Below are 25,637 nucleotides of genomic sequence, written 5' to 3'. Positions count from 1 at the left end.
TGTGTAGAACTAGACGGGGACTCGGCAGTGTCTTCCCTTGCATACGCACACCCTCCCCCTCCCCTCTGGCTCCTCCCCACTGTCTCCAGGCCCCCCTCCATGCCCTCTCCATCTCTGTGCCGTAGCCCACCTGGGTGCCCGTGCAGAGGAAACCGTCCCGAGTACATTTCCTCACCAGCTGGTTGATTAGTGAGAAACACCTTGGCATAAACTACTCGAGCCGGAGATGACAGGGAAAACACATCAAGTAAAATACTAGTTTGAAGTTTGGTTTTTACCCTAGTAGGTATTTTCAACAGAATATCAGATTGAATTATCTTTTAATTCAGTTAATGTTGAAGAAGAGAATTTTGAGTGATTAAATAAGAAAACAGTTACCAAAAACACCATGTGAACTATTCATTTAGAAGTAATTAGATTATTACAAAATAGGTGTAACCCAGAGGTCTCTGAGTGTCATTTCACCTTTCCAGATTTATTCTGAAGACCGAGCCTTGCAGAATTCTGAGGGCGCCTTTATGAGCATCACATTCCTGGTGCTATTTGTTAGACCCTGTGCACATCTGTTCTTGTCTCTTAACGTGGAACCCAAGTGGTAATGCCTGGTGACCTGCCGTTCTCTTGATTATCCTCCACAGGTTTCCTGCGCCCTACTCACAGACCAGTCTGCCACCTTACTGATTCTGGTTTTAACCAAAAGAGATCCCAGTCGAGTGAATTCCACCTTTGAAGAGATATCCAACTCAGTGGTCTTTCCTGGTGCTGAACTCAGAGTAGTTTTATCAATTTCTTGACCTGTTTTTCCTAATTTCATTTCAAAAATACTGTCAGGAAGATTTTAATAAATTTGTATTTCATCTATTTATAGGAGAAAGGCAGTTTCACATTTTTCAAAGGAGGATGACCCTAGTCAGTCCTCTTTTTAAATCGCACTTTCATTATGTAACTTTTCTTTTTTACCAGCCATTTTTCCTTTTTTATAAGCAGTTTACTGCATGACTGTCAGTGCTGTAAAACTGTACAGTGCTTTGGACATTTGGTTGCAGAGTGTCTGCCAAGCATTTTCAGTAAAGCTAAGTGTTGGCTCTGATGGTATTCAATGTGAAATGTATTAACCTTAAGATGACCTATGGCCTACATACTTTCTTCATTGCATGTATTATCTGTTGAAGTATTTATTTTATTGTGTCTTAAACTGATAGCTGTTTGGCACCAGGGTGAATTAATGTGCTGTTGTGCAAAAGGTCATTGTTTGAGCTTATTTTGGACATTCCTAGAGGTTGATCACAGCAGAAGAGGGAAGCGCGGAGCTGACTTCGTGGCGGCTTCAGCAGCCCCGAGCTCACGGCCAGTCCCCTGCCCTCTCTGGATGAAAGGTCGTTTCATCCACACACGGATCAGATAAGGATGATGTCTTTGAAAACACAGTCCCAATGCTATTACCAGATCTGGAAAAAAATGTAACAATCCATTAATTTTATCAAATATCCAGTTGCAATAGGAAAGAACCTTTTGTATTCTATTACAGGTTAATCACTAAAGGGATGTAAGCCTGTAAGCTTAGATTGTACGTGGCTCATTTCTGGGAATTTTGCCTCTCGGGTCATGAGCATCGAGCTAGTAAAATGCTTTGGTTTAGCTCACAGAAAGCCTCCTGACCAGGCCCCCTGTGAATGGCTGCAGGGAGGAATTCACACATGCCCTCTGGAGGCTGACAGAAACGGGGACGTGTTTGGCTTTACCCTCTCCCCTTTCAGTGTAGTAGGAGCCTGAATCCTGACTCAGGCAAGAAGGTTCTTTGGGGCACGAGCCCACCCTCCTCTCGTTTGCCAGCTTTCCGAATACAGCTGCGTTCCTTGTCCTGACAACTCACCTCTCAATTACTGGCCTGTTTTGCAGCAAGCAGTCCGAGCTTAGACTCTGGAACACAGTCAGTGTCCAGAATTTTCATAAATGTTGTTTAGACAGTTCTGTCAGATCAGGGCTCCTGTCAGGGTCTATGTGTTGCTTTTACTCGCGTGTCTCTGAAGTAATTTTTCCCTTCTCTAGGGCCTTTTAAATCCTAAAGGAAATCAGTCCTGAATAGTCATTGGAAGGATTGATGCTGAAGCTGAAACTCTTAATACTTTGGCTACCTGATTCAAAGAACTGACTCGCTGGAAAATACCCTGATGCTGGGAGAGATTGAAGGCAGGAAGAAAAGGGGGTGACACAGAGGATGAGATGATTGGATGGCATCACCAACTTGATGGACATGAGTTTGAGCAAGCTCCGGGAGTTAGTGATGGACAGGGAAGCCTGGAGTGCTGCAGTCCATGGGGTCGCAAAGAGTCGGACACGACTGAGTGATTGAATTGACTGATGGCCCTTTCTTCAGCTTATTTGTTGAATAAATCAGACGGTTCTGTAGATACTCTCATTTTCTGGAGTTTTCATATTGTTTCCTCCTTGTGTCATCTGACATGTTTCTCTGCCCTTTGTGTTTCCGAACTTATGATTAATGAAGCTTTATCAGTTTCAGGCTTGATTTTAATTTGGATTTTTGTCACCAGGACGTCCGTAACATTTGATTGTTCCCCTCTTTGTGATGTTAAGATTGAAAACTGGATTCAAGTGTTATCAGCTCGCTCCACCCTTTAAAACTGTCAAGCTTTTCACCAGTAGTTTTAGCACCATTGGTAATTGTTGCCATGATCGTTTATCTCCTAGTTGTTCAGTCGCTAAGTTGTGTCCAACTCTTTGTGACCCCATGGACTGCAGCACACCAGGCTTCCCTGTCCTTCACTATCTCCCGGAGTTTGCTCAAGCTCATGTCCATTGAGTTGGTGATGCTATCCAACCATCTCATCCTTTAAAAAATAAAAAATTTCATCAACGATTTGGTTATTCTGAAGTCCAGTTCATACAGGAAAGGCAGGATAAAACTTGATTTTACTCTCTAGTTTTCAGAATGAATTGGTTCCCTCACCATTTTTATTTAAAAGGTAGTGAAGATGTCTTCTAATTATCATGGCTTGAGCATATTTTTCTAACTCAGCTTGAGCATATTTAATTGAGTGTCAATTCTTTATCATAGTAATCAAACTGTTCCCTCTCTGGCTGGGAGTCTTTCCACAGGGGCTCCAGGCCTCCCTGCTCTCTGTGTCCAGGGGCCACACCCACTGAGTCCCTTCTCTCCTCAGATGTGCAGCCAGCCATCAGTCGGGTATGAAATGATATGAAATACGGAAAAACTTCCCTCTGTCAAATGTGTCTTATTCTTTCCACGTATGTGTCTGTCCTCCCTAGATCCCCCCCCTTGCCTTTTGTAATCCCTTTTGCTCTCGTTAAACCGCACCCAGAAGTCCTGCACGATTGGACAAGCACTTCGTTCCCTTTGGTTTCTTACGTCTCAGCAGTACCATTGCTTCTGTTCAGTCACATCAGCTGGCCCATTCCTTAACCACATGGTCCTGCCAGGCTGTGTCCCCTCTGGTGTTTGGGAAACAGCGTGGACATCTTGTAATTGTGAGTCTGCAGAACTTCCGTTTCTAGGTCCTGTGAACAGTATCCGAGGTTTTTTCACTCACTTCACCTGATTTTGTCTAATTATGACCAAGAATCTTTTTCTAAAACTTGTGTGCGCCGTGGGAGATAGCGGGGGGACCTCGTGCACATCCTGACATTGGGATGCTCCTTTCTGCTTCCCAGGTACTTGTTATCTCCTGTGACCTTGGCTACTGTGAGCTTAGTGCTCACTCTGGACTCACAGGTGTTTGTCTGCAGACGGTTCTGGGTGAGGAGTTTTAAAGGGCGCCAAAGGGTCTGCCCCAGCTCTGGTCTCCAGCTCAGTGCACAACCTGGACGCTGGTGGAGGCCGTGGCCCAGCATGCTAAGCCGACAGCGGCACTGGCCCCTTCATTTGTCCATAAGCCCAGCCCTTGAGCAGGCAGGCACCCCACGCGTCCATGGGGCGGACACCGCGACTTGGCCCAGGAGGCACTGGACCGTCATTGAGCAAGTCTGGCCTAGCTGTTGGAGCCACGTGGTCTGCCCTCAGACTCCTCCTCGGAACCAGAGGCGCGTCCCTGCCCTTCTAGCACTGCACGGCACTGGTCTCCGTGCCCAGCATCGGATGCGGCTTCCCTTGGAGTGCTGGAGTGCCCCTGTATTTGGGGGCACAGGGTGCCTGAGGGGCATGGTAAGAAGACGACTCCAAATTGTTGCTTTCACCTGAAAACGGTGGCAAACGCTCACTTTCCCAGTTGTTTAAAACATGCGCAACAATGGAAAGGTGAGGTGGTTCAGATGATTCCAGTTGTTGTATTTTGACTTCTTAACAAATTAAGTCACCATCAAAAGTGTTTTAATAAATTAGCAGTTAACAGACTCTAAAGGACTGAAGTCACAGTAGTCAAGCTGAGGAAAGACTGTGTCTAACGGAAACCCAGGAAGCGTCTTTGTGCTCAGGGCAGATACCCGAGGAGGGCGCACAGGTGCCTGTGTGTCTGTGTGTGTGCACATGGTCTCCTCTCTTAGTACTGACAATCATTGTTAATGACATTATGTAGTTGTTACCCCTCCCCCAGGACTAGTGAGCCTTGTCAGCACACCACTTCCGCCTCCCAGGACAGCCTTACCTCCAACTGTGGTACAGGCGTTTTTATTTCAAAGGGAGCAGGAGAAATTACAGAACAGCCATGGGTAGACAGGTCTAAAGACTCAGTGTGGAAAGGGTAGAGAGACGTTAAGGACAACTTTTTTCATACTTCCATATTCACTTCCACTGCCTGCGTGGAAGTTCTCTCACCTACCTTCCTGAACTTTCTGTTTTGAACTTCACATTTCCCTTTGGTTTCTGGAATGTGGTGGGTCAGTCAGGGCCCCCAGTTGCTGTCTTCTAGGCAGAGCTGCTCTTCTCTGTGCTGGAACCGCGGTGACTGTTTGGAGGGTTTGCTGTGAACCCCAGGATGTGTAGTGTCATTTAAGTTGTGCATCTCTGAACCTTCCCCACCGTGGGCTGGGGGAGAATGGCCCCGAGCCTCTGCTACGCTCAGCTTCAACGCTCCCACCCGCTCAGGTCTCTCGCGGGGCGTGCTCAGGGACGCCTTTTCACCCTTGCTTGGCATTTCCGGCCCTTCCTCCTCTGCAAGACCAGCCTTTGCAACCTGGCCCGGAGTCTTGTGCACCTGGGGAGTGTCGTTACCTGAGTGTACTGCACACTCGGAAACTGCCAAGTTCACTGGTTCCAGCAGAGCACGCACACCTGCCAGATCTTGTGAGAACACCAAACCACGGCACGATCTTTGAATGTTTCACCTCCTCTGACCTGTCACAGCCAGACCATAAATGCCAGCTCTGTGTCTCTCCCAACACCAGGTGAACTTTCATGACCGTCTTCTCTTAATAATGAGCCAAGAAAGCCAACCCCTGGCTATTCTGAGTATAGCTTAACAGTTAGCCATTTGGATGGCCCTTTATTCTGCACATTCTGGTAGAAAACTTGTGAGTGCGTGTTTTAAAGCAGCGTCTCGAGAATTTCCTGGAAGCCCACGGTAGAAAGGAAATTTCCAGGCTGGCCTCCCTCCCTGAAGCCGAGGACGTGTGGCTGACAGAAGCTGGGCTGCCCTGTGGCTCGGCTCCTCCGTGAGCCGGTGCTCCGGCAGCCCCCCGTCTCCTCCACTCATGTGGGGCAGCGAGACAGCTTGCTCACAGTCAGTTTGGGACCAGGTGTTGGTGACAGGGCAGCCACAGCTGCAGGCAGGTATCCTCCACAGGAGCAAATGGAAGAGACTGAATAAGACCTTCATGTTGTGTAGGAAGGTACTTGAGTATGAGTTTTCTTTTGGGTCATTTTACTTCAATTTTCTGTTAATATCTCATACTAGTAATCAAAATGTTTGAGTGACAACCAAAGTATATTCCCAAGCATGATATATTTGAAAACGCAGTTTTCAGCTTTGCAGTTGCTTTCACTTCTGATTGCAAATGCTGTGACAGCCTGTGATTGCAGTAATAAGGACCTGAGACTGTACGTGGAGTGCATGTCACTCTGAGCAAGTTTGTGTATTGAAGGAAAGATGATGGTAGGCTTTATGAAACCACAAAGGCACTTTCAGGGACTTCAGACGTGATGGAAATGAAAGGCACGCGCCTTCTTGTATTGCACAGTTGGGTTGTGTTAGTGAAAAGAAAAATTGGTGTACATTCTTAGACTTTTCTCTTTTTTCCTTTGTGCTGTGACTTTTTTATCTTATGCTAAGGAAAATAGGTGTGGAAATCCTTTTTTTTTTTTTTAACTAGAGCAAGTGCTCCTTTTGGACACATTGATGGGTCCACATCCACCTAGATGGCATGTAGACTGCTGCTGACGTGGTTTGGGATGCAGGGTCGCTCTGCCTTCCCCGGGAGAAGGCTAGCAGGGGCAGCGGTGCGCTTGGCGGGGGCCCACTCCCTCCCAGGACGTCCCCGAGGGGAGCGAGCGTCTCTGCACCAGCAGACAGCGTCTCCACTGAAGCTCTGTCTGAAGTGACTGGAAGCCGGAGACCAGTTAGTGCCCACAGCATGGAGTGGGCGTGTGAGCGTGACGTGCTCTTCCAGGCAGGGAGACCCGTCCCACCAGAGGCCAGGCCCTGACATTGAATAGAGCCCGAAGGGCGGCACGCTGACGTGCGCTCCCTCCTCTGCTGGGGAGTGTGGGCAGTCTGCACGGGGAGGCGCGGGCAGGTGGGGCCACCTCCCAGTCCTGGGCTGACAGGGATGAGGTGCAGGAGCGCCTGCGGGGAGCAGGCTGCCATGTCTCCATTGGGATGCTGGTACATGTGTGTGCGGGGAACAGGATATACGTGCTTTCCTAGGTGAGAGTTCTGTTTAATTGGAAAAGAGGGGACAACTCCTACTTGCAGACTTAGAAACCTTAACAGCAGAACATCACAATTAGCATGGATGACCATTGGCACTGTTTCCAAGCTCACATCTTGCGGTGGTGCTTTGCACCACCATCTCTCAGCTCTGATAGCTGCAAGGTCCAGGTCTCCACTGCAACTGGCCAGGCCTGCAGCCCCTCCTCACAATTATACTTCTCCATGTGCTGACTCCAGAGATCCCTTCTGATATACATGAAGACGAAGCTCCAGGTTAACCCTTGGCTTTCATGTTTTTTTTGCCTTTGATTTTATTACAACTCCTCTCTTTTTGATTCCAAGGCCTTTTCTTTGGTTTAATAGCAGAAGCTTGGCCTAGTTGGACCTTGCTGCTTACACTGTGGGTGGAACCTGGTCCTGAGAGTGGACGCTCCGTGCTCTGCTCACCGTGCCGGCTCCAGCGTTGGAAGCAGAGCTGCGCAGGGCCAGGCCACCTGCAGCAGCCACACACGTGCACCCTCGGCCGCGGCCACGGCTTAGACAGTGGGGCTGCCGTCCTGAACCAGGCTGTCAGGCTCCAGAGCCGTGGTCTGCAGTCTGGCTTCCCTCACAAGCATTTATTAGTTTGATTTCCTTTGAGGTCATTCTTGTTGAGGGCTGGGGCCGGGCTCCTAGAGATTGTGAAATCTGAAGATTCTACAGACCTTTATGAAGTATATATATAACTGTAACACCTCACAGTGTGAAACAAACACATTTGCATATGTAGAATGAGTTCTGTTTTCTTGTCAGCTTTATATTTTTTATTTTTAATTGAAGGAAAATTGCTTTATAATGTTGTGTTGGTTTCTGCCATGCAGCAATGTGAATCAGCCATAAATACACGTGTATCCCTTCCCACTTGCGCCTCCCTCCCAGCCCAGCCCCTCTTACCCTCTCGGCTGTCACGGGGCCCCGAGCTGAGCTCGCGTTGCACAACGATGCCCGCTAGCTGTTCCACGTGGTCGTGTATACACGTCACTGCTACTCTCTGGACTCATCCCACCCTGCCCGCCCTCCGCTCTGTCCACAAGTCTGTTCTCCGTGTCTGCGTCTCTATTCCTGCCCTGCAAATAGGTTTGTCAGTACCATTTTTTTAGATTCCGTATTTATGCAGTAATATACAGTATCTTTTTATTTTACGTCACTCTGTATGACAGGCTCTCGGTTCGTCCAACTGATTCATTCATTTTTACTTTTCTAATTGAAGTTGCCTTCTAATGAAAACATTTTTTTCCTGCCAAAAGAAGAAATTGAAACAAAATTGATTTATATTAATATAATTAAATTTTTAAATCTTTAAGTCTAAAATTCAGTATCAGTTTTGAACGTTGAAACTGATACTTCATGCTAAGTGTATTGTGTTCTATAATATTTTAGGTTAGAATAAGTTCACAGACTATTTTACACATCAGATTCTGACTTTGAAACTGGAGAGATTGTGACTCCCTTGCCTGTATTAGAATCATCAAAGGTAAAGTTTGTCCCTGAAGTTTATGAAAGCTAAACTGTTATGAATATAAATCCTCTTAGAAATGGAAAAAGTAAGCCATGAAATAAACTTACTATTATTTTCATGGATGGTGATATTTTATTTTCTGTTTTCATAGGACAAAGTTTTCCTATTCATATTTAAAAACTAGGAGATATATTCAGTTGAGCTGTTCAGTCGTGTCCGACTCTTTGCAACCCCATGGACTGCAGCACGCCAGGCCTCCCTGCCCATCACCAACTCCCGAAGTTTACTCAACTCATGTCCATTGAGTCAGTGATGCCATCCAACCATCTCATCCTCTGTCGTCCCCTTCTCCTCCCACCTTCAATCTTTCCCAGCATCAGGGTCTTTTCAAATGAGTCAGCTCTTCACATCAGGTGGCCAAAGTATTGGAGTTTCAGCTTCAACATCAGTCCTTCCAATGAACATTCAGGACTGATTTCCTTTAGGATGGACTGGTTGGATCTCCTTGCAGAGTCCAAGGGACTCTCAAGAGTCTTCTCCAACACCACAGTTCAAAAGCATCAATTCTTCGGCACTCAGCTTTCTTTATGGTCCAACTCTCACATCCATACATGACTACTGGAAAAACCATAGCCTTGACTAGATGGACCTTTGTTGGCAAAGTAATGTCTCTGCTTTTTAATATGTTGTCTAGGTTGGTCATAACTTTCCTTCCAAGGAGTAAGCGTCTTTTAATTTCATGGCTGCAATCACCATCTGCAGTGATTTTGGAGCCCCCCAAAATAAAGTCTGCCACTGTTTCCCCATCTATTTGCCATGAAGTGATGGGACCAGATGCCATGATCTTTGTTTTCTGAATGTTGAGCTTTAAGCCAGCTTTTTCACTCTCCTCTTTCACTTTCATCAAGAGGCTCTTTAGTTCTTCTTTGTTTTCTGCCATAAGAGTGGTGTCATCTGCATATCTGAGGTTATTGATATTTCTCCTGGAAGTCTTAATTCCAGCTTGTGCTTCATCCAGCCCAGCATTTCTCATGATGTACTCTGCACATAAGTCAAATAAGAAGGGTGACTTATTTACAGCCTCGTACATACAGCCTTGATATACTCCTTTTCCTATTTGGAACCAGTCTTGTTCCATGTCCAGTTCTAACTGTTGCTTCCTGACCTGTATACAGATTTCTCAAGAGGCAGGTCAGGTGGTCTGGTATTCCCATCTCTTTCAGAATTTTCCAGAGTTTATTGTGATCCACACAGTCAAAGGCTTTGGCATAGTCAATAAAGCAGAAATAGATGTTTTTCTGGAACTCTCTTGCTTTTTTTATGATCCAGCAGATGTTGGCAATTTGACCTCTGTTTCCTCTGCCTTTTCTAAAACCAGTTTGAACATCTGGAAGTTCACAGTTCACATATTGTTGAAGCCTGGCTTGGAGAATTTTGAGCATTACTTTGCTAGCATGTGAGATGAGTGCAATTGTGTGATAGTTTGAGCATTCTTTGGCATTGCCTTTCTTATGGGACTGGAATGAAAACTGACCTTTTCCAGTCCTATGGCCACTGCTGAGTTTTTCAAATTTGCTGGCATATTGAGTGCAGCACTTTCACAGCATCATCTTTCAGGATTTGAAATAGCTCAACTGGAATTCCATCACCTCCACTAGCTTTGTTTGTAGTGATGCTTCCTAAGGCCCACTTGACTTCACATTCCAGGATGTCTGGCTCTAGGTGAGTGATCATACCATCATGGTTATCTGGGTCATGAAGATCTTTTTTGTACAGTTCTTCTGCATATTCCTACCACCTCTTCTTAATGTCTTCTGCTTCTGTTAGGTCCATACCATTTCTGTCCTTTATTGAGCCCATCTTTGCATGAAATGTTCCCTTGGTATCTCTAATTTTCTTGAAGAGATCTTTAGTCTTTCCCATTCTGTTGTTTTCCTCTATTTCTTTGCATTGATCACTGAGGAAGGCTTTCTTATCTCTCCTTGCTATTCTTTGGAACTCTGCATTCAAATGATGCGGTATATCTTTCCTTTTCTCCTTTGCTTTTGGCTTCTCTTCTTTTCACAGCTATTTGTAAGGCCTCCTCAGACAGCCATTTTGCTTTTTTGCATTTCTTTTTCTTGGGGATGGTCTTGCTCCCTGTCTCCTGTACAATGTCACGAACCTCCGTCCATAGTTCATCAGACACTCTATCAGATCTAGTCCCTTAAATCTATTTCTCACTTTCCACTGTATAATCGTTAGGGATTTGATTTAGGTCATACCTGAATGGTCTAGTGGTTTTCCCTACTTTCTTCAATTTAAGTCTGAATTTGGCAATAAGGAGTTCATGATCTGAGATACATTAATTAAAGCCCAAAAAAAAGGATTCTGAGAAAGAAAATAGAAAATGGTAGAGACCTATTTATTCATTCATATACTACATATGAAATGGGTTCTTTTGACCCCAAGCATTCACTTACAAATCCCAGATATGTCAAGAAAGAGTGAATTAAACATAAAGACCTGGACCTGAAGCTGTTCTCTGCTCCAGCACAAGTGGTTTTGCTTCAGAAGTTTTAAGCCTTTCTAACTGACAGTGTTGATGCTGTTTCTGGTTGCCTTTAATAGGCTGTAATTTCAATAATGTGTCTTCACACTGTAATTGAATAGATGATTTACTTGAAATACCCCCAAGTTCTTTCATGTAGTGTTTCAGTTTGACCAAAAAAAAAAGTACATTGTGGGATATTTATAGTATTTTTCAATCTATTTTTATCTGTAGACAGGACTGGTAACTGATTTAGGGCACAAGGGTTAAAAACAGGAAATGTGGTTTATAAAGTAGGCAGTCTCTCCAGAGTTTCCAGAGTCAGACTTTTATTACTGAGTGCAGTGTTTCAGAACAACAAGAGGCAGGGTGCCTGAGCCAGCCTGTGTATGGAGGGCTTAGCAGGAAGGCCTTGGAGGAAAGCTGGGCGTTGGGGGAGGGCGGGCACCAGTGTCTTCTGTGCCTGCAGTGTCTCTGTCCACCTCTCTCTCAGACACCTTATTCTGTCGGTCTAAGTCTCGTATAACAAAGTAAATTTCCTTTGACCTTTGCATTTTGCTTTAATTTTTCTTATAGTGTTTTGATGGAAAGTTTTGTCATCATCATAGTTGAGAAGCATATATTATGGTTTTTATTAATTATAGTAAGTAGAGAATCCAAGTTAAGAAAGTAAAAAAGCAAGTGGGGGTTTAATTTTGAGTGGCCTTTTCAATTTCAAGTTGGCAGAATGGATCAAAATCTTTGACTCAGCAATTTCACTTCTGGAAGGTATCTGAGTAAATTATTCTATGAGAGTGTAAGGACTGGTAGCCTCGTGGTGTTGTTTATGACGTTGTATACTGAAAGGTAGCGTGACTGCTGAGTAGTAGGGTAAGTTATGAGTGAGTAGAAGTAATGAAACAACTTAGAATAAATAAGATGAGTAAATTATGGCACATCCATGCTAAAAAACCCTCAGCAGCCAGTGAAGATAAGGTCAGTGTGTGCGCACCAGCACGGAAGAGTGCATGGACATCAGGGAAAGAAGCAAGACTCAGGAATGAGCACTGTCATCTTACTTTTTAGGAAAAAAAATTATATTCGTAGGAAAAGATCTAGAAGACACACCATGCTAGGGAAAAAGATAAAGGGGGGAAGCTTACTGGACTTTTATTTGTTATTAGGAAAACTTACAATTCTGTGTCTTCTTTTCAATGTGCATGTAATATTTTCAAAACAAGAATATAGTCTTGATCAATCCAAAGTTTTCACTATTCTGGTCTTTAATGTGGATACTCTCTAGAGAGGACTGCCTAGCCACTTGTCCAAATTATTATAGGAAGACTCAAGTCTGCCTATATAGCACTTTTTAACTGAATAGACAGTTTCCCATTTGTCCAAATTATCATAGGAAAACTCGAGTCTGCCTGTATAACACTTTTTAATTGGAAACAACAGTGTCCCATATCTCAAGGAGAAAACCCAAAGCCTCAGTCAGCGTGTGCCCCGGTGCACCTGTGTTTCAGGCTGTCGCTGGGTGTCGTTCCTGAAGGAGGCACAGAGGGGCTCTGCTTGCTTTTCCGCTGGCAGGGCCCGTTTCTCCAGAGACGGCGCTGAGTGGTCCTGTCAAGCAGAAGTGCCGTTTTACTGCTGCCCACGGTTCTGTTCCTGGAGTCTGCTTTCTGAGGGCCGCTTCCGAGACCCCGCAAGGCTCTGTCCTGTGGGGGACACGGGGGGCATGTAGCCCTGTGAGGAGGGGCTTTGTTTTTTGTGAGTTTGTTCTTGAGGCCACTCCCCTGTCCCCAGCACGTGGAACAGAGTCTGGCAGGTAACAGTAATAGGCATTCAATAAAAATTCTGCTAGTTATTCCAAAATGGTGTCCTCCCTATTTGATTAAAACAGGAAGCCAATAAATACAGCTAGAAGAGAGACTTCTTTTCCACTTTGATGTATGAAAAACAAGACCTTCATTGTTGGCAAAGATGCTCTGAGGTCCAGGCCCCCGTGTGAGAAGCCCATCCTGCGGGGGGCCCAGAGACTCTTGCCCAGAAGAGCTGGGCTCTGCCCCTCCGTGGGGAATTCCCGCTGCGCCACTGGGCGCGCTGCTCGGTGACAGTCTGGACTGGTGCTGTGTGGGTGGGGACACTTCTCTCGTCAAATACCATGACACACTCTGATTCCACGTTCGGAGTTGAGGAGGCAAGATTGTAAATACTCAGAAGCACTTCTCATTCTGTGTCTGAAGAACATGGAAAGTCGTGGGCGTTCATCTAAGAGGAACCTTCTTACAAACAACACCGACTGCCGCATCACAACAGAGCGGTGCTTGCTCTGCCTTCCTGTGTGCGTGCCTGCCTGCTCGAGGCCCGTGAGGTTGGCATTCATGACCCGCTCTACTGGGCCGACCCGAGAGCCAGCACCCATCCCGAGTGTTCACAGTTCTAGGAGGCGGGCGTCTTCTAGGTACCTGGCATAGTGAGCGTTGAGGCCGTGTTGATGTTCTGTTCTTTGGAGCAGGCCGTTTGCTCAGGGATACAGCTGGAAAAATCAGGCTGAAAACAGATGTATTTAGCCTCAGCAGTATTGTATTCTGCTGTACTTTCTTTATTCAAGTTATATTTTCCAAATGGATCCTGAAAACTTACTTCAGAAGGCTGTCTTTGTTTTATTAAATCCTGTGAAAGCGGAGAGACTTGCTTTAGCAGACATTCCCTTCACACAGACACCCAGCGTTGACCCTCTTTGTGGATACTGCAGAATCCTGCCTGTGCTTTTTCTCTCACGTTTGTTCACTCACGCGTTCACTTTGCAGCCTAAGAGGACTCAGCCCTGGGAGCGTCATCGTGAGTAAGCACATGCTGCTCTTGCCCTCTTGTTTCTTACGCGTAAACATTCTTGAGCTGCCGCCCAGCCTGTGTGGTAGGTGCGAGGCCCCAGAGGTGCAGTGAAGGGGGCAAGCCCCATGCCCACGGAGCTGACAGTCCAGCAGGGAGGTGGCATCAGCCAGCTTGGCCGGGGGCCCGGCCGCACCAGGGAGAGCTCCCTGCCTCGCTGTCCTCTGAGAGAGGCCCCGTGTGGAGCAGGCAGCACCTCTGCTGTAGCCCCAGGCAGCCCACCAGTCAGGGCCGTCCAGGAGCTCCGGGGAGGCCTGAGGTCAGGGCCGGCTGCGGTTCTCGTTCACTCAAGCCCATCTCCCCGATGTCACGTGGGAGCCAGGCGCCCCTTCCATGGGGCAGCGACATGCACCATCCTTCCCAAACCCGTGCAGAGCGTGAGCAGAGAGTCCCAGCGGGCTCACAGCCTCCTGAGGCCTCTGTGTGTGTCTGTGCATGCGTGTGTGTGTGTGGTCACCGTGGCGGGCCCAGGAGCTGCTTTTACCTCTGGGTGTGCAGAAGCCAGCCCTCCACATGGTTCAATTTTAAAACTCGAGTCTTAAGCCCAGTGGTAGGGTTGACCAGAGCACAGTGCTGAGGCCCACAAGCCCCTGCCTGGCCTAGGGGGCATCCTCTCGGGGAGCCAGCTCTCCTGGTCATCACACTAGTCACACATTTCACCTTTCACCTTCACTGGTATGGCTGTTTCCTCCCAGATAGGACTTGTTACCACCCTGCAGCTGTCCTTGTTCTCAGGAAGAATCAACTTACTTCTAGATTGTATTTAATTATGTTTCAGTCTGTTTTCTCAGTTATTCCATCAGCAAAATAGAGCCAAAGAAATATTTATGAGATTGGCTCCTCAAAATTTGTGAGCATCCATACACGGCCCGGAACACAATGGCCTCTGACGCAGCTGTGTGTTTAAAATCCACACATGCCGGGTCCTCACGGGGGTTGTGGTTCAGCCCTCCTAACTCATCAGCAGCTTGGGCAGATTGTGGGGAAAGTGACTTTGCAACACAGTTTTCTGTTTCATACAGAAGAAGTTCTCAGTTCATGCTGTTAACTGGGGAAGGCGTCCTGAAATACTGTTCTCCTCCAAGTGAAAGTAATTGTTTTGGAGTCACTAGAGCAGTATTTTGTTTTTATACTTTTTCTTACAAAATAGCACTGGGGCTCTTAGGAGCCCTGTGAGCACCAGGGCCTCCTCACTGCAACCCCACAAAGGGTGTGAACCTCACACTTGTGGATGGGGGATGGGGTGGTCTCCCAGTCCTCCTGCTGCAGGTCCTGGCTTGTGGGGAGGAGATGGGACTGGACCCACACTCTCACCTGCTGACCACCCCTCCCCAGCGTGCCCGTGCTGGAGGGCAGCCCTGCCAGCCTCAAGTCCTGGGTTTGTCCAGTCTCTAACTTGCTTACAGAATCAGGTGGAATGTGTCTTTTTCAGAAGTTTCTCCCAGAACTTACATTTCTAAGATCAAAATAGTTATTCTGCATAATTTGACTTTAAATTTGGAAGCCGATGCTGCAGCAGGTGTATAGCAGGTGTTTCATAAACTCTGGTAAATATTTTCCTTTGGTCTTGGTCTGGTGTGTGTATGTTTACTTACATACGTATGAAGAACGTGTATGAAGACGTTGATGGGCAGTTTTAAATTTCACTTTTGAAGCAGACTGATTACAGAGGACAGAACAATGAGAGAAATGGAAAAACTGTGAAAGAAAACTCGCAGTTAGTTCTGCCTTTTTAAGACTTGTATGAGCGTAGCCCTCTGGTCATTTGTCCCCAGGAGCTCTGGGCCTGTGCTGTCCATCTGCCTCCTGGAAGGTGCGAGGCTCTCGCATCCCCACTGATGCCTTTCCCTCTCCCGTCTGACTGCAGGTGTCAGAAACTACTTGAAAGAAGCATTGGTGAACATAATCGCCGTGCATGCAGAGGTAAGCTGTCGCTAACTATTCCTAAAGGGTGTGGGTAACTGGACAAGGAAGCAGGGGCAAATTCAGTGGTTCTTAAGGGGGTCTTCTCCCTTCAGAATGTATTTTTAGTCTGACTAAAACACAGATTTGAGTGTTTTACTGAGTAAAACACAGTGTCTGGTTTCAATGCACATACGTGTGTGTTTTAACTATGAGAGTCTTTTTTCTGAAATTTGGTATGTTTTTTCTCATAATTAAAACTAGTGGAAGGTAAAGAGGTTAGAGAGTGAAAGGATGTTTTCTCCACCTTGGGCACCCGCTGCCCTGGTTTTCACCAGGTAGCAGTGAGCGTTGGCATCTTACTCTGGCAGCCGTGGGGTGTGCTGGAGGGACAGGCTTAGCCTGTGGCAGGGCGCAGGCGGTGGCCTCCCCTCCGTGACTGATGAGGGTTCCCGGACACCGGTGCTGCCGGTCACGCCTGGCCCGCTCCCCGGGGAGCTTTCCGCTAGTGTCCCGTCCACCATTGTCCCCACCATGGCTGCCTTTGCAGTTCACAGTTGTGGACTTCCGGCTCAGCTGCAGCCCGTGGGCCGTCGTCCAGTAGATGAGGTGGGCCCAGCAGAGAGGTTCTCGGGAGAAGACTGCTGTTGCAGTGACCACTGCCAGAACTCCTTCTGAGTGTCTTCCTCCGTGCAGGTGCATCAGGGGGTGAGGTCTGCATCACCCTCTCTACCCACACGTGCTGTCTGGGCCACCTCGGTGACCTGGAGACACGTGGTCATGGAGGCTGAACCAGAGCGTGAGTGAAGGACACAGCTGCCTGCTTGCCGAGGCAGCCACGTCCAGCAGCCTCTGTAGAGAGCGGGCCGTGGTGTCCATCCTTCTCAGGTGCTTGTGTGGCATGGTACACTCATCTTCCATGAGATAAAGTTTACACGGTTTAGCTCAGGCGGGAATTTACCACATAGACCTTTTTATGATGAGTGGCATACTTTAAATTTTGATACTTTTTATACATCAGAGATCTTTATAAAAACGCTCTTCTGTTAGGTTAGCTTGTGGAAAAATCAGTGCGGCATTAGATCCTCGGGCGATAGAGACAGCCCATCGCAGGCTGTGCCAAGGGCGCTGCAGGGTGTGTGGGCCTTTGAGTGATGGTGGTGACTCCTACTGAGGAGTCAAACAAACAAAAAAGGTTTTTCCGGTCCCTTTTCCACACATCCCATTGGCTGAAAGTAGAATTCTGTACGTAACATTTACTGTTTACTATTCCCAAACAATCTTACCATGCCCAGAATTTTCTTCAATGCTAAGGTTATGTTTGGGTTGATATGAAGGTTTAAGACTAGTGATTAAATCTGAAAAATGGAAAAGCTAAAAAGAAAATATGATTTAGTTTAATATATGTCAGGATAGTAATGTTTCACCAAATATAGTAATTCTTAGTTTGAAACTATCAAAATTCAAAACTTGAAAATGGTTTTTTTGTCAAATGAAAGGAAACATGCTTTTAATTCAGCAGATAGTAAAATGGGGAACTCTTGTGCAATACAGAGTTATGTACCCAGTATGAAGTAGCAGTTGTTTTGATCCAAGAAGAGTCTGACCCAGTATGTTTTTGTGTCTACAATTTCCTCTTTTAGAAATCACATTTCTTCTTGTGAAAAGGGTAAGAGGAGGAAAAAATCCTTAAAACCGTTTCACCTTGTCACCATCAGCAGCACCTTTCAGAGTTCTCTCCGCCGATCTGTTTTTGGAGGTTACCTTTGTCATGCGCCGGTAAACCCGGCGGGTTAGGGTCTCCCATTCCTGGCTTAGGAGGCCTGGGGGCGGTTTTGCTTTGTGCATCCCTTTGTTTCTAACACATTCAGGTCAAGGAAAGTCCCCATAACACACCATTTCTTCATATTTTCAACCTTCTGTCAGGTGTTCACTATCTCCAAGGACCTGGTGCCCCGGGTGCTGTCCAGGGTGGTGGAGGCGGTCTCTGAGGAGCTGAGTCGGCTCATGCAGTGCGTCTCGTCCTTCAGCAAAAATGGAGCTTTACAGGTACCACGCCACTCCTGTGCATGTGGACACAGTTGTCTAAACCACGGAGACGTGTGTCAGTTGTAGTCCCAGGAGGTCCACACAGGCTTTGTGTTATTTTCTCCGTGGCTCTGCCAGTTGCGGGGTGCATCGTCCCCTGGGACCACATCCAGGACGTCAGCAGTCCCAGAGCTGCTCTCCCTTCAGGGTGTGATAGTGCTTGTGTGCCTGTCTGAATGCAGAGTCCTGCAACTCTGTGATATTTTTGTTGTTGTTTGTTTTACAGATGTCTTCACTACATCTAATTTAACAGGAAATTTTTAGCAACTTACCTGTAAATAGTCTTTCCAGAGCAATCAGTGTGGTTTGCATAGAAATGACAGCTATTTCTTTCTACTCATACTCCATTGGTTTATATTGTATTTCATGGAATTGCATAATTACAGTAACAGATGTAACTTGGATATCCAAGTCGGATGGGTCTGAGTTTACATGTGGCGAGATTGTAGGAGCCAGGACTGCAGACTTGTGGGGGCCTGAGCCCCACCCACGGGCCTCATGGCAAGGGCCTCGTGAGAGTTTTTCTAAAAGTCCCAGAAGTGTTGCTTCTAGTACTGGCTGAGGCCCTGCTTTCAGGCCAACCCCCTACAGGTAGCAACTTAAACCTGAGTAATAATAAAAATAAGAAAATGTGTCAGTAAAAAGAAAAACCTGAAGACTCATAACAGGAACCTTGTGTGTGTGAAGATGAACTAAAGGGAAGTTGCAGTATCTGCTTTGTGCCTAAGGGGTCTTGAAAGTGAAAGTGAAAATCGCTCAGTCGTCTCTGACTCTTTGCGACCCCATGGACTGTACAGTCCTTGGAATTCTCCAGACCAGAATACTGGAGTGGGTAGCTGTTCCCTTTTCCAGCGGATCTTCGCAACCCAGGATCGAAGCCAGGTCTCCCACACTGCAGGCGGATTCCTCAGCAGCTGGGCCACCGGGGAAGCCCAAGGGGTCTTGAGATTAGAACAGAAACCCCCCTCCCCACACCCCTGCCGCCCGTTTAGCTGGTGGCTGAGTTTCTCTCATGGCTGGCAGGAAGGGGCTGGGACAGATGTCAGAATCAGCTGGAGGCCCAGCTACACACCCGCCTGGTCTCCCACGCCCTGTGCTCCCTGGAGACAGTCAGTTCTGTTCTGAAAACCTCTGCCCACTGCCCTTGCACCTGCCCGTGTGTGACCTCCACCTTAGCAGGTGACCGAGAGGGCCTAGCGTGAAGAGCTGAGTGGCCACCAGCCTCAGACCTTCCCAAGAGCTGGCCAGGAAGAGTGTTTGCTGGCCAACAGCCCATGTGTTTTGTGTGAATCATCACAGCTCTTATAATAGGTATAATTCATAGGTTAATTAAAACACCTTGTACTTTGTCTGAATAAAGTTTCTAGCAAAGATGAAGTTTATAGTGATTTAATCCATCTCCTAAAATATTGAGCTGAAAGTTCTACCTTATTTTTTCTCTTTGATATTCTCTTTGTAGGTCCGTTTTTATATATACTAGAACATAAACAGTAAAGACAGATAGTCACATGAACACTTTCTCATCATGAGCTGTTTCAGGCTTCTGACCCCCTGAAAAATGGGCCCAAACATCTGCTTTCTAGACTGCACATGTATCTTATGTAAGTCAGCCTTCCTCTCTGTGGGTGAATCTAAACCCAGCCTGGCACTCATCCTTGCCTGTGTGTGTCTTAGACAGCCTCCCGGGCAGCTCCAGGCCCTTCTGTGCTGTAGCCTGCATCGCGCCTTTTTGTGGCTAACATTCCACTGTGTAGGTTTGCTGCCTCGTGTCAGTCTGCCCATCGTTTGATGAACACTAGGGTTTGCACTTTTTGGCTGATAGGAAGAATGGTTCTGTGAACACTTGTATGCAGATTCTCTGTGGCCACATGTTCTCATTTCTCTTGGGCATATAGCAGGGACTAGAATCGCTGGGTTATGTGGCTCCTGGAATCACTGGATGAACTCCAGACTGCTTTCAGAGGAGCTGCAGCTGCTTTCCTACCACTGTGTATGAAGAACCCAGATTCCCCACAACCTCATCGGCAGTGTGTGACTGGCTGGTCATGGCCATGCCTATGTCTGCCAAGGGTGTCTTGTTCTATGTGATCATCACACCTGTGATGATGTCCTTTGTAGCACAGGATGTTTTAATTCTGAGGAATTCCTAGTTTTCTCTTTTTTCTTTTGTCACTTATACTTCTGTTGTCATTCCTAAGAAGGCAGGCCTAGCCTGACGTCACAAAGGCCCACTCTGGTTTTCCTCCAAGCGTTGTGCAGTTTTATCATGTACGTGGTCTGTGTTCTCCTTGGAGTCAGTTTTTGTTTTAAGGAAGAGACTCACCTGCAGTCCTTGGAGTGTGGACATCCAGTTGCCCTGCTATCCCAGCACCATGTATTAGAGAGACCATCTCCCCCACCGAATGGCCCTGGCACCTTGTTGAAAGTCATTTGACTGTAAATGTAAAGGTTTGTTTCTGCCACTCAGTCCTGTCCTGTTGATCCACGTGTCAGGCCATGTGCCAGCACCACACTGTTGGAATTATTGTAGCTCTGCAGGGCATTTTGAAGTCTGAAGGTCTGAGTTTCTCTGACTGTGCTATTCCTTTTCAGTGTTGTTTGTCTGGGACCAACTTGTCATATTTTGTTTTCAAAAAGAAAAGAAAAAACAAAAGAGAAAAGTCGGCTGTAGTTTTAACAGCACGGCACTGAGCCTGCAGCGCTTGGCGCCGGGGGAGCCACGGTGCTGGAGGGCAGCACGGGGTCCATGAGGCAGCCTGTGTCCTTCCACCCCCGTCAGCTTCGGGGCAGTGAGACCTCGCTTCCGCCCCGAGGAGACCAGGGGAGGTGCTGTTGAATGGTGAGGCCTGGTGGCTGGACGGCCCTGGCACAGTCTGTACCTTTCAGAGCAAGACCCCTGCCTCTACGGAGTCAGACTTGACAGCTCACACCCTTGTTCAGTAACGGGGAGCGTTTCCACGGCTGGTCTCTCTCTGGGCTGATTTAGAAGGTCTACGCTAAGGAGCTGCTGCCGTGGCCTGGCAGTCTGCTCTGCGGGGAGCAGGCTAGAGCTCACCCTTGCTGCTTTCTGCTGGACAGTCGACATGGTTCCCGGTGGTCACCTGTCCCTTTCTCACCTCCAGGCCAGGCTTGAAATCTGCACCCTGCGGGACACTGTGGCGGCCCACCTGACACCGGAGAGCAGGTGAGGAGCCCCGTGCAGCGTCTTGGGCGCCCCCAGAGCCCCCACGAGGCTCTCGGTATGGGTGGTGGCCCCACACGTGCGCTCGTGACTCGGTGACGTCATGTTTGCATCTGACCAGCTGTCTTGTTGAAAAGCACTGAGTGACACCAAGCCAGGGGCGCATAGGCACTTCCTCATGGTGGAGATGAGCCTCGGTCTGTGAGCGCTGTCACAGAATATCCTGTACTTCCTTTGAAAAGGAGAAAATAAGAATTGAGTCAGTTTACTCATCGCAGACTTTTAATGAATGTCAGCATAAGAGGAAGCCTTGTGGTTTCTCTGCAAAATTTTGTAGTGGAAATTTGATGATAATTTCTAGCTGTTTTGAATGAAAGTCAGGATTTCCTATCATTGAAACATCGTTAGGCGAACTGAAACAGCTCTGCCTACACAAGACTGTTTACCCCATTGGCAGTGCCGCCTGGGAAGTGCCGGGTCTGCGAGGAAGCTGTTTAAACATGTCCCACCATGCACTTGCCGTTTTCTTTGGATGGCATGCTCAGGCCCTCAACCTGACAGCCAGCATGTGGCTGGGAAGACTTCCTTTTCTCCCTAACGCAGGAGGATACTCACAGGAGCCTTGCTGGCGGCTCCCGCCGCCGTCCGCTCCACGTTACCGCTTGACGTAGGCACTCTGCTGGCACTGCCCACTTCAGAAGGTCAGACACACCAAGTCATGTGTTACGTTCTCTCCCTTTTCCGTAGTTCATGAAATGAAATGACACCGAGTTATGCGTATGCATACATATACCTCTCCATTATTGTACAAATTTTAGATATAATAGCTAAGTGCTCTTAAGACATGTTCAATTATTACAAAAGTTGGCTGTGCATCAGGCCTGGAACGTGTCAATTCCAGAAGTGTCCCTCTGTCTCATTTTGCACAAGATCACCCCTGTTCCTGCCTAGCTCTGTTCCTCTCTCAGCAACTGCTTTATCTGCATAGTTCAGTTTTGTTTTGAAAGTAAAAACCTTTTTAAATTTAACAACTCCACACCAAGCTCTCGTCTACTATTAGAAGCACCTTGTGTAAAATTCAGTTTCTCCTTTGCTTTTCAAGTCATGTTTTATTTCCTGCTTTAGTTCTTCTGGCCCTGCTTCTGCAGACCCTTGCTTTCATTTTCACTTTCTCTCCTGCTCTGCTTGCTTCACCTGCCTGTAAGTTCCTCTGAACATAAGACATGCTTTTCTCTAACGTCCCTGTTCCCGGTGGGGCCGGCGTGTCTCCGCCTGGGATGCTGTCTGTTACAGATCCAGTTTCAAGCAGGCCCTGGAAGCCCTGCCTCAGCTCTCAAGCGGAGCAGACAGAAAGTAAGTCTCGTGCTGTTCTCGGGTGACGTGTTGTCACCTGGACACCTCCTCTTCAGGTGGAGCCTGGAGGGAGGTGGGACTCGATGGCCCTTGGGCGTGCCTGGCATTAGCCCATCTCCCACGTGGCAGGAGGAGGTGGAACCTGGTTTTTGACGTTTCAAAAATTAGTTCTTTCCTTGTTTTAAGTAACTATACCAGTCACTTAAACTTTTTTATAAGAAAGTTTATTTTGACTCAGAAAATTATTATTATCTGAAATTTGTAAGAAGACAATACTTAGAGAAATGTAAAAGAGAGGACAACATAGTAAAATGCAGGACTCAAGAGACTTTGTCTTTCAAGTGGCTCAGCACTGTACATTTGTGCTCCGGGTGATAAGAAGCATTAGGAGTAAATGTGTACACACGACGAAATGAAGTTACGTATGTTCCACTAGTACTGTATTAATAGTCTCAGCTTGATCTTCAACTTTGCTACTCATGTAACAGGAAACCCTGACCTGAGACAAAATCTAGGCCAGGCAGATGTCAGCATGCCTGAGCTCCTTCCCCAGCCCAGCCGAGGTCCCCCACCCTGCAACTGCTGGACGGGTTGTGGACAGTTAGGGAGCCCCGACCGCATGCAGCCCTCAGGGTCAGTTGTGACGGCGTAGGAAAGTGTGGTGGACCTGCACGGGCAGAGGGGGCCCTGGAGATGTGGACAGGGCTGGGATAGCAGGGTGACCTGGTCTGTCTGAGAGGAGCTGGGCAGCCCTGCCTTCCAGTCCCACTTCCTCACTGACCACATGTTCAAATGCTGTTCTCTCCTTTAATGTAATTAAGTGAAAGATTTAAAGCCTCACTTACCGTCACACCACGCAAGTAGTGCTCACTCATCTCCTCAGAAGACCAGTGGTTTGGGGCGGTTGAGAGCCACAGATACAGTGATGAAGGCCAGACGGGGCTGTTTTAAGTCTGCTGGGAGCGTCGTTAAACCAGGAAGCAATCCCTTGACCCAAGTACCAGCAAGCTCATTTCTCGATTGCATCATCTGAGCCCAGGGAGCTGTCAGACCCCTCGTGGCCCTGAAGTTACCCAGTTGTGTCTGGCCAGCACAGGGGCCTGGTGGAGTCACTGCTGCAGCTTGGACTCCCCCGACTCTGTGGGTGCCTCTTCCTGCCTTCAGTTCACCTCTCCAATACTCGTTAAAAGCAGAAATGCAAACTAAGGAGAATGGAAGATGGATCAGTCGTTGCCAAGGAGTGGGGTGAGGACAAAGGTGACTGCAGATGGGCAGCACAAGAGGGTTTGTCCCGACGTGGGGGTCGTGAGACGCCGCGCCGTGTTATCAGAGTCACAGAGAGTGCACGTCAGAGCTCTGCAGTCCTGGACCCCAAGCGTCAGTCTGTTTAGGGAGGGGTCCAGTTAATCCAGGGGAAGGGGCAGAAGGACGGTTTCATGTATAAACGTAAGTATGTCTATGGATAGATGTTCCCATAGAGGACCTTCTTTATTTGAGTTTCTTTCATCTTGGAATTCAGAGCTCATAGAAAAGTGACTTTTCTGGCTGGAGAAGCACCACAGGGCAGGAGCCACGTGGCTGTCTCTGTCTCTCCCACAGGCTGCTGGAGGAGCTGCTGAGCCGGGTCAAGAGTGGCATGCACCTGCAGCTGGCCTGCTTCCAGGCTGCCCCCCCACCCGCTGTGAAGACGTAGAGCCTCCAGGTGATGCTCCACTGAGCGCCCACAGGTGTCTGCATGGAAGCTTAGGCTGGCCCTCTCTTCTTTCCTCTCATTGGGGAGCTTAGAAAGAAGTTGGTGTATGTTTTATTTCAACCAAACTGACCTGATTTAAAATGCCCAGGAAGTATTTGCTTTGCTGTTCTTATTACCGTGGGCCTTGTATGACTCAGCTGGTAAACAATCCACCTGCAATGTGGGAGACCTGGGTTCGATCCCTGGGTTGGGAAGATTGCCTGGAGAAGGGAAAGGCTACCCACTCCAGTATTCTGGCCTGGAGAATCCCATGGACTGTACAGTCCATGGGGTTGCAAAGAGTCAGACGTGATCGAGCGACTTTAACAGTATGACTTCATACCTTTCTAAAAATCAGGGAGCATCTCAAAGCTGCGTGCTGCGTGGTGAAGGCTGCAGAAGGTAGGGCAGCTCAGGCCCCGAGTGTCTTCCCGAGTTTCCTGCAGCTTCCAGGACACCTTGGGAGGGGATGCGTGGCTTATGTGAACACCTGGAGCTGCCCTAAGCTGTGCAGCTGTGTGAAAGCCTTCCTTTCACGCCGATGGCTCTGACGCTCCTAACCCAAGTGGACTTTTTGAAGAGCATGTGGCCCACCCCCCACAGTGTTCCGTCGGGGTTCAGAGTTACCTCTGCCGCCTGGTTTCTATGTGCACGGCGCTCACGTTGTCAGGCCTCCTCTGTGGGACTTGCCCTGAACCCGACGTGGGCCTCCTGCCCCTCTGAGCCCCTCACACGTGAGGGGCTGCAGTTAGCACCTCCTCCAGAACCGGGTGCCCTGCTGCCCACCCGCACCACTTTTCTGGCCTCTCCAGGGTGCTGCTTGGTGCTTCGGGGTCTCTGCTCTGGTGGTGTCTGTGTCACCAGAACAGGTCAGGCTGCCGTGTCCTCCTGCAGACTCGGCTTCCCTGACCTGCCTTTGTCACAACATTTGCTTCAGAAAACTGAGTCAGATTTTAGATTTTTCCCCAATGCCACGGTCCCGTTTTCAATGATGGCATTAATGTATTAGTACAGGGAGCTCTGAGGTCCTCCATGGCCATGTGCTGTGTCCATCATTTGAAGTAAGTCAGTCTTGTGTTTGTTCATTTGGTGTCAAGGAAGGTTTTGTCTTGAACAAAACTTATGAAGAAATATACCGAAGGTGGTCTCTCCTAGGCATGTTCACCCCTGTATCCCCTGAGGCTGTGACTCAAATGACAAAACCACAGTCCTGAGCATTTGTCTTATTTTAAGTGTATGATGAAGACCCTTCAGCCAATAAAGAATGTGTCTTTACTACAAGATAATTTCGTTGATATTTTTTCCCTAAGCATCTTTATTTCAACACTTTCATTTGCTATGTAATTTTTTTGTATGTTTAACACCCCAAATAAATACTTAAATCCCGGTTTACCTGTGTCTTCTGATCGTTGTTGGATAGCATTACCAGGTGTCCTGCTAACTGTCCTCTTGTTGGTGGCTCCACCCTGCCGGGCCCCTGGTAGCCAGACGAGAGTGTCGGGCTCAGAGACACACAGCGCCCGAGGACAGTGGCAGTGATGCAGAGACTCAGCATCTCCAGGTCTGAGTGGAGCGTGGGCACACACAAACTTCAGACTCAGAGCCGGGCTCACGGAGGAAGCAGCTCCTGGAGAAGA

General features: G+C 47.8%; 1 protein-coding gene across 3 annotated transcripts in view; it reads left to right on the top strand.

Moving 5' to 3' along the window:
- EXOC2 (exocyst complex component 2) overlaps positions 1-25,390 on the top strand; it is a 118,486-nt gene extending 93,096 nt beyond the window's left edge. Inside the window, exons 24-29 of one of the 3 annotated variants that reach the window (XM_070464149.1) lie at positions 15,612-15,667; positions 17,573-17,695; positions 20,857-20,918; positions 22,209-22,268; positions 23,868-23,970; positions 24,359-25,390. In XM_070464149.1, the coding sequence (XP_070320250.1) occupies positions 15,612-15,667; positions 17,573-17,695; positions 20,857-20,918; positions 22,209-22,268; positions 23,868-23,961 (395 nt within the window). In that variant the 3' untranslated portion in view covers positions 23,962-23,970; positions 24,359-25,390. Of the gene's footprint in view, positions 1-15,611; positions 15,668-16,342; positions 17,696-20,856; positions 20,919-22,208; positions 22,269-23,867 lie in introns of those variants that run through there. The other 2 variants (XM_020884222.2, XM_070464151.1) reach the window with 2 other exon arrangements.
- The last annotated feature ends 247 nt before the right edge of the window (positions 25,391-25,637 follow it).

This window comes from Odocoileus virginianus, unplaced genomic scaffold (assembly GCF_023699985.2).
Source record: "Odocoileus virginianus isolate 20LAN1187 ecotype Illinois unplaced genomic scaffold, Ovbor_1.2 Unplaced_Contig_19, whole genome shotgun sequence".
NCBI lineage: Eukaryota > Metazoa > Chordata > Mammalia > Artiodactyla > Cervidae > Odocoileus > Odocoileus virginianus.
This window is presented reverse-complemented; position numbering and strand designations above follow the sequence as displayed.